General features: G+C 33.4%; 1 protein-coding gene across 2 annotated transcripts; it reads right to left on the minus strand.

Moving 5' to 3' along the window:
* Positions 1-323: 323 nt before the first annotated feature.
* On the minus strand, positions 324-8,694 carry LOC116340524 (forkhead box protein L2-like). 2 transcript variants are annotated; one of them, XM_031767072.1, is made up of 10 exons: positions 7,545-8,694; positions 7,068-7,138; positions 2,998-3,037; positions 2,443-2,737; positions 2,222-2,303; positions 1,692-1,884; positions 1,414-1,600; positions 1,210-1,349; positions 1,073-1,135; positions 324-999 (listed from the first exon to the last, which is right to left on the minus strand). In XM_031767072.1, the coding sequence occupies exons 1-10, from the start codon at positions 7,549-7,551 to the stop codon at positions 872-874; spliced, it is 1,206 nt and encodes a 401-aa protein (XP_031622932.1). In that variant the 5' UTR covers positions 7,552-8,694; the 3' UTR covers positions 324-871. The 2 variants fall into 2 exon arrangements, with proteins under 2 accessions (XP_031622932.1, XP_031622933.1); XM_031767073.1 differs by lacking the exons at positions 7,068-7,138; positions 7,545-8,694 and adding an exon at positions 3,371-3,741.
* Positions 8,695-9,571: the final 877 nt, after the last annotated feature.

The following is a 9,571-nucleotide window of genomic DNA, read 5'->3' on the forward strand; positions in this document are numbered from 1 at the left end:
CGTTACCCCTTTACAAAATTCATGATTTTGGATAGAATTTTTCTCATTTTGCTAGGGTTTTTGGATCATAGATGAAATTTTCCTATTTTGCTAGGAGTTTTTGAGAAAATTACCCCCCCCCCCCAATCCCTCCCTGAATTTTTCAGTCTGCCCAGCTATGCTTCTGGAGAATTGGCTATAAATTCTTACCATTTTTTTCTTAAAAGTATGTCCTGGATAAAAAATTAAATGATATGCCTCATCTGATGCTTGCATGCATCAGAATGAAATAAAAATACTTGAAATTTTTTTTTTGGATTTGTATTGTTATTGTTCTGTTTTTTTTATTAACCAAATATCATACGAATATTACAAACATTCACTATAACCTATTTGATTTTGAATCAAAACTTGCACATTATACATTTATGGATTTTAACTAATTTCATGCTGACCATTTCTAATGGAACATTTTTGCACGGCATTTGCATAGTCTTTGAAAGAATTTGTACCTTGGTACACTGTCAGCAACGATTACAATTAATTTGTTATCGTTTTTTTTTGTTCTAAAACTATAAAATTAAAAACAAAATTGAAAAATCAAGTAGGGAAAGTAGCGAATTAAATCTTCATTTACTTAGTGCTATTAAATACGATATTGGTTATTCTAGTACATAACCAACATTTGTAATTGAATAAATAAATTGAAATTCGGATTTAAATAATCACGAAAATTGTTCCTAACCTAATAATATGCGTACATTTTTAACAATTGAGAAAAGTAGTCGCTAGTTTTAATGTTTCTAAATACACAACGGTGTGTAACTTTGTATTTTCTTGGAAATTGTCTTCAGACAAATGAATCGTTCGGAAGTGAATGAGATGCCAAAAATTATGGCTGCGACGAATGCGGCACAGGTGACATATAGCGTTGTTGAATCGAATACGGCGAAGACACAGCTACTTGTGTTGATGAAATATTCAGTTGACCATGTTCTTCTTTAACCATCGGAAGACCAACTGTAATTTGCAAAACAACAAACAAAAAGTTAATACTTTCGTTCACCAATCAAAATCTTCAAGTAGAACTTACTTGCAGAATCGTATGAGTACGGATAATCAAGACGTCGGGCAGTCGGCGATGTACTACCTGAAACTAGTTTTAAAATAGAAAATGAGCAATGGCCGCGATCAGAGAATGTGCCAACATAAAAAATCACAGTTACTCACCGATATTGTTGGGCAATGATGGAAAACTGTTAATCGATTGTACTGCTGACGGAATTTGAGATCCATATCCAAAACTGTTTCGTGATGGACACGACTGGTATGCATTCATTGATTGTGGATTCAACCATTGCGATGTGAGACTGTAATTTGAAAATGTTTTGTGAAAAGTTTGTGTTTTTTCCAGAGTTTAATTTAATAACTTACGCCGGATCTGGATAGCTGTAGCGATACGATGGATTTGCATACATACGAGCCGACGTTGTATAATTTGGATTGTATGGTGTTTCGTAGAGTCGTGAAATATGAGCGGCTGATGTTCGATTATACGTGCGTTTCATTCGTCGTCGACGACGGAAATTGCCATTTTCAAACATCTCTTCGTAGTGAGCATCTGAAGTGAATACGCATAAAATGAAATTCATTTAATAAACAATCACATTGAATTACATGCGAATTGTGAGTGTGTGTGTGTGTATACTTACGACTGCTTAGTGTCCAGTAGTTGCCTTTTCTTTCACCGCCACCATCTCGAGCGACTTTGATGAAACACTCGTTTAAACTGAGATTATGCCGAATCGAATTCTGCCATCCTTTCTTATTCTTCTCAAAATATGGAAAATTTGTCGTAATATACGCATAGATTTCGCTCAATGTGGCCCGTCGCTGTGGTGAATTCTACGTAATTTGAATGAAAAATGCAAAATAGTTTTTTGAAATATATGTCCAACAAATAGGAACTTTCGTAAAATGAACAATTTCTTTGGTTTATAGGTAAACATCCAAGCCTCATAAATGGAACACATTTTATCATCAAACGTGAATGCGCGAAATTGAGACGATCGACAATGAGTTGTGAAACGTGCTCAAAACGTTTCATGTCAGCAGATTACACGATCTTGAAACCGTTGAGAACGTTTCACAAAACTTGGGCATGCATTCATCCAGTGGCGTTTAAACAAAACAATTATACAAGACGTGCAAAATATGGTGACTCTATAAAAGAATTATGTACCTCAATGGCCATTGCAATCAATGCGACGTAGCTGTATGGCGGTTTCTCGTTCACGTTACTTCTTTTTGATGAGTTGACCAAGCTGTATGCAAAAGAGAGACAGACAGGCAGTGAAAGAGAGAGATAGAAAAGGGTGAACATTTTATTTCGTAAACATGAGTTTATTTACTCCATTTTTTTTTAAATTGCAGAACAAAAAAAAACATTTATTCAAAACATACCTGGATGAGTCTTGTTCGTCGACGACTGTCAAATTACTTGGCGGTGATTGGTTCTCTGTCTTGATGCCATGATTCACATGGTTGTTGTTCATCTGACTGTTGTTATTGTTGTTGTGTTGGCTTGTATTGTTTGCACTGTTCTGGATCACATTACCAGTTGTCGAACTGTGATTTTCACTTGGCATCAAGTTCAATGGATCTGAATGCGTCGTTGATGTTGGTACAGCCGTTATGTTCAAATCTGTGTATCGATTGTCAATATATCCAGTATATGACATCTTTGATATATCACACCCTATTTTTTGTGTTATTAATTAGATCAATCAATTAGTTTTGTAATATGCATTTTTGGTCAAAATGTTATGCAATTTCTGAAAAAATGTGAGGTGTTCTCATTTCAAAGCCCCAATTCCAAGCAATGGGAACAGTTTTTTTTTCACAATTATAATACATTTTTTGCTGAATTTGCGCAACAAATATGTATGTACAAGAAATCGGTTCATTTTGCACTTTATGAATCATTGATTGTGTTGAAAATTATTGAATAAAACTTACCACGATCGAGATATGACTCTGGCTTGAATCGGCTCATTGTCTGTAAGAAATACATACAACATATTATTAATGCAATTAGAAAGACACTTTGATGTCAATTAAAAAAATAGAAATACGAGAAAAAAAATCATCGAAATCAATATGAACTGTAAATTTCAACCACCAAATTCCCTTTGGCTTGACCTACTTTGGGTTTTATTTTTTTTATTTTATTGAGAAAGTGAAAATCTTTGAGCCAGCGACAATATTCATGTGTTATCGTGCGTCAATTCAGTTAACCAAACAGTCATAATAAAAAGAAAATTGTTTGTTCACTGGTCAAAATCTTTAAACAAGCAACGCGTTGTATTTCATTTGTGTAAGATATGCTTACGTCGGCGATTTTCACTGCGATTCGTTCTCTTTCTTTCAACGCACCTCTGAATTAAAAAAAAGGAGTGAGATCAACGTCCCTGTGCCATTGTTATCTTCTTACTAATCGTTAATGTGAAAACAATATAAGTTGAATGATATCGTTTTCTGCCGTTTTCTGCATTCGAATGAAATGAAAATCGTATTTGATTATTTAAATAAACTGAATATCCAAGTGCGTTGTTCCTGACACTGCATTTTGCTGGAGTCAATGTAACCAAAAGAATGCAACGATATTTACTGTCCAACACTACTGTTTATCAAATATCAATTCAGAAGCAGAAAATTATAATTGCTTTCTTTCGATATGGGTGTTTTATTTATGCTCGAATTCGATCAATCCCGATAACAATCACTTCAATATACACTGTTATGAAATTCGAACACACTCGGAGATCGCTGAAGTCAATACACTCATTAACAATTTTTGAATGAAGAAGAAGAAAAAAAAAACTGCATAAAATATGTCACAATACAAATTCACAATAATCAGCAGACGAACGAAACAAAAACAATAGAAAAAAAAATATGGATGACAATATATGTGTTTGTTGTGATTTCATGTATAAAATACAAAAAGATCACATTTTTTGGTGAGCAGATCAAATCGAAAGCGCGACAAACTGTCTTGAATGAATGAATGTGATTCGATTCGAATTGAATGTGCTAAATTTACCAGAAAAAATACGAAACGATTTTTTTTTTCTCGTCGACGGTGTGTTACAACGTAGTTTTGAACATTCCGAAACTACGAATACACGCACATTTACAATATTTTGAAGTCTAAACTATCACACGAGTTTTGTTTCTTTATTTACACCACGAACAAAATCGTCAATCACGTTGAATCACACATCAGGCCGATTTTGTGAGTGTATGTTTTTGTTTTTTTTAAATAAAAATTATTGCAAATTTCTGTCAAACTCGCCCAAATAACAGCACTTAAGAAAACACTGGCGCGTGATAAAAAACGAGATCATCAGCAGATTTTGCGACGAGAATTGAAGATACAAACAATGAATGTAGTATTAAAATGAGCAGCACGTTTGAGTTTTTTTCGATTATGGCCAATTAAGAATAAATAAATCGATGAATAATATTTCCGGTCGTCGATGAAACGATATTAACGACTGCATTGCACTTGATCAACTGGTGAAATTCGCAAAAATTATTTCTCATGTTGAAAATGAATTGAATGAAAATCGATAAAATTATAAAATTGCAACTCGTGAATAATTTTTTTTCTCTCTCTTTAGCTAATTTGGCAATAGAAAAAAAAAAATCGGATAGTTGCGAAAATGCACATGTAGTTCCATGTGATCGAACGTAAAATCAGTGACAGCAAGAGAAAGAGGCAGAAGTGAAAAAAAAACTGTCAAACTTCGCAAAATACCTTTGAAATTAGCTTTTGATACATTCGCACAGAGTCGATTACGTACATGAAATCATGCTTTAGCTATACTCAGTTTGCAAATTATGCATATTTGTTGTTCGATATTGTTCGAAGGCTTGTGCCTTTTTGACAAATATGTATTGTTTGTATTATTTCGTGATTATACGGGATTTATATAAATGCATTGGTGTTTTGACGGGGACGCAAGCCCATCACATGCATTGCAATACATACGATAAACGATTAAGTGCACAAGATGAATATTATTTATATTTCATTGTTTCCTTTTTCAGTCTTTTCTTTTCTTCATTTTACTTCATTTCATACGACACTTGATAAGTGTGTGTGTGTATGTGTTTTTTCATAATGCGCGTAATCAACGCTCAAGCGCGCAAAAACTTAATGGGAAAAAAAGCGGCACTATTGTTTCAATTGAAATATGATAAGAAGGTCGGAAAGTGTTGCATAAATAGAAGAACCCCCTGAAAGTTGGTGTTTGTTTAGAACACACATGAATTACCTACATTTAATCGCGATTGCCTCCATCATTGTAGTTGTCGACATATAAAACATACTTTCAACGAAAGAAAAAAAAAACAGTCATAATCAGTGCCTTGGCAAATGGCATGAAAATAGCTGATTTTGTGCTGCGTAATCGCGACAATTTCAAATCACTGCCGCATTAAAATAACCGAACAACAAATTTGAATACAAATATAAAAATAAAAAGAAATAAAATAAAGCTATCACTTTAGATTTGGCCTTCTTTTCTATACTAATGATAAGCCGTGCGCATCCTCTCTCCCTCTCGTTTTTCTTTGATTAAGTGATCTTTTATGAATACAAAGCTGATAAATAGAGAGGAGAGAGCAAGAGACAAATTTCAAATTGAGAAAAAAAAAAGGAATGAAAGACGATCGTCGAAATGTTTGTAAATTTGAAAATAAAACGCGGTCTTTAGAGAATTCATTTTCGATAGCACACAAAATGGATTTTGGTGAAAGTGCCAGCTGTTCTTAATATATCACATTCATTCTCTGGATGCACAAATTATCACGGCACAAAACGAAAGTGGCACTAGGTGCTCTCTCTCACATACACACACATACTCGCACATTAGGCCGAACAACAAAATCGACGATAATATTCATGATTGAGAAAACACACAGCGAGAAAAAAAACATCTCGAAGTCTGAAGATCTAGCACGACTTTTGTGTATACTGACTGTGTTCTTGTTGTGTGTATGTCAAAAAATGGCACCGATTTTCATTGAAAAAACTGTTTTTAATCCCGATAAACACCTACACACTCAGATTTCGATGCATGAGGCATATATGCATGAGTTTAAATTGTATACGTCTCGTTTCCATCGAATTAATCTACACCAATTTATAATACGTAATATAGTCAACAGTGACAAAAAAATGAGAAAAATGTCTACGTGAAAAACTCGAGCAAAAAACGAATTGCTTGGGGCTAATTCATTGATCTGACTTTTTGCATGACCTGACTCCGTTATACACCTAATGTCTGTTTTGCATTCTCTTGAAAAATCGTCTTTCAAAAAAAGTAGAGATTCTTTTTTTTTTGTTTTTAGCAAATTTTGGCAGAGTTCGAAAAGTCGATTAACATTTTTTTAGCATTTGTCAATAATTTATTTGACTCCACACAAAACCCGCAATGAAAAAAGTCGACTTTGGCCACGAAAATATATGAAGAAATTTAATTGAATATCATTTACATTGACTTTTATTGAACATTAGATAAGTTAATTTTTAGTGAACACAAATTGGATGAAATTATGATCATTTCGTTCCTTTCTCTGAAAAACCTCAAGGGCCAATGTCATTTTCGGCTGATTTATCGCATTTAACTAGTTTATTTATATGTTTTCCTAATTGTTACAATATTATAAACAACACGTAGATAAAACGTAATCACGTCAAAGCGGCCGACTTGTCTATTAGTTATTTTGGCGTTTGCTACTTAGCGTGAATTTAAATTTATGTTTTTTTCCCAAATGAATTATTGGTCTGATGGTGAGACATTGAAATTTAATATAGATTAAAACATGTTCAAAAAGATATGATATCCTTTCATTGACATCGCGAGCAACACTTTTTTTTTAGTTTCTTACATGGGTTATGTTTCAAATTGAAATAAATACTTTGATGACAGAATTAAAATGACGTAATTGGTCATATGGTAAATTGAAGAAGAAAAAAATGTGAAAATAATTTTGTGGCAAAGATATGGTAAACTTACAGAATGCAATTGCTTTGGATCGGCATAGATACTTATCGGCTGCAAGCCATCCAATTCTAAGTTCGTTAACACTATTTCATGGGAATTGAGAAAAAAAATCAATTAAATTCTTGTATATGGTAAAAAGTCTTATACATTTTAGAATGAGATTTTTAATTAGCTATTGAATTTAAATAACAAAAGTCTCTCTTTAAAAGTGGAACGTCTTTGTCCATGCACTCGTTTTTATAATTACACGCCAGCAAATGTTTTTATCGATTGAAATTGAAATTTGTGAATGGGTTCACATCGTGAAGGGTTCACAAATATTTCGAAGGCAATAAATGCGGTATTTTTTTTTGTTTTGGGCATTTGGTTTGTGTGTGATTATAAAAACGAGGTAAACGCCCCCCAATAATAATAATGCAATTGCAAATGCTATATCTTGAGTCAAGTGCTTCCCGACGGCAAATTTATTAGAATAAGGTGTTTACTTACTTTTCATGTATTATGTGGTGTAATTCCTTTGACGATTACTTTATTACTCCTTCTTAACTCACTTTTTATCTATCGAGCTTAATTAATTGTATTTATATCTCACCACAAATCAAATTCAATTTCAAATTTTCCAGCAAAATTTCTTTAGCTATCAAAACAAAATACAGTGTCAATAACTTTGTTTCTACTTTAATTGTTTTTTGATAGCGTTTCCTTTTTCTAGTTTATTCTGATGCCTTTTAATATTATTATCGATAGAAAAAAAATCGCAATTTTGATTAAGACACTACAATCGTATAAAAAAGTGCGTTAAATTTGATTACTCTCTGCTTGTGATTAAAATGCCAGTGAGGTGTTAAATTTTGTCCTGATACGCCGTTTTTTTTTCTTCGCTCAAACAAACATACATATGACAATTTGATAGGACGTCGGTATTTTCGATTCGCTGTTGTCAGTGTGTGTCCTTTGCAAATTAATCGAAAATAAATTGTGTACGCAATAACATATTTATTCTGAGTGATCACATTGCTTATGCTGTCGTCACAAATTTGTTTCAATCAACAACTGCCGTTTATTAGCTCTATGTTTCTTTTTTGTTTCGCTTTTTCTCACACTGTTCGTTGTTGCTATTTTCTGACTCTTGTCACTTTTATTCTCTCATCGAAATGTTAAATGCGTTCAAGATACTGAAGATATTTCTACACTTTTGCGACTTTATTCCTACAAGTAATTCTGAATTATTCTAATTTACGCGTTATACTTAGTAGCATTTTTTTTACTTAACTCAAGCCATTGACAAATTGTTTCTTTTGCCGTAAAAATGCGTACGAAAATAATATGTTTACTATCAATATTCTAATCAACAAATTATAGCTATATTAACTGAACACTAATGTGAGCAACACAAAATTAAGTTTATTTATTTAAAAAAAAAAACAAATTAATCAGCCGACAATGTTGATATTTGGCATCTATTCCACTTCGTTGATTTTATTGCACTTGATTTTTGGTTTCAGTTTACCAAAAATAATAACATTTATCTTTTTTGTTGTTTGCAATATGTAAACGAAACACTTTTCTCTCTCTCTTTCGATTTGTGTGCAGCAAACGCATAAACGATGTTTATTGTTTGAAAATCGGTCTGTAACTAAACAGTTTGTTGTTTCTCACAAAGTTGATAAATTCAAATTGTGACACGGTTGCTGTTCCTTGTTGTGAACGATCAGTGTCGTTACTGGGTGATGCGCTACAACACGTTCGTACACATTTCATTCGGTCCGTCGTCGTTGTCGCGGTTCTCTCTCTCTCTCTATTGCTATTCCCTTCTCGCTTTCGGAATGTATGTTGAATGTGCACAACGACGGCTTATGTACAACGATCACACCCGCTTTCGCGCTAACAACTTGGGTTTGCTCAACAGCCAATTTAAATTGTATGTTTCGGCTGATTTTCTTCTGTCGTTTCGTTGGTGATGCCGTTTTGTGTGCTTTGAATACGCACACGAGAAACCTGCACATATACTACGAATGCGAGCGTAAGCATTCGGCACCACCTCACTCTTGATATACTGTTTGGTGAAATCTCATACCATGCAGAATCGATGCAAGCCACTGTTCTTCATTCAAATGGCTAACAAGGTAGACGCAACGACTTCATTTTAATTTGGGTTTTGTGGTACGTTCACGCACAGTTGACAAGCCATTTTTCAACAAAGTTTTGTGTCACCTCAGATTATTATGAATTATGATGAACACGTTTCATTTTTTATTTATGCACTATTTTCATCATCTTTTTCATTTGGAATTGAAAAGTGGTTTTCAAAAATACGAATGCATAATTCATCGCATTCTCGTTCCAAGTAAATTCAGAATGATGTTCCAAATTGAAATGTCGAAATATCACTCGAACCAATGCAGACAAAAAAACGGAATGTGGCAAATAGAAAATGAGGTCTATTTGCCGCATATTTCCATAACCCAATTTGAAGTGCTCGATCAATGGAATTATATTCAATTTTTTTTTTTGGC

The sequence above is a fragment of the Contarinia nasturtii genome, unplaced genomic scaffold (genome assembly GCF_009176525.2).
Source record: "Contarinia nasturtii isolate CC-2019 unplaced genomic scaffold, AAFC_CNas_1.1 Cnas_scaffold_695, whole genome shotgun sequence".
NCBI lineage: Eukaryota > Metazoa > Arthropoda > Insecta > Diptera > Cecidomyiidae > Contarinia > Contarinia nasturtii.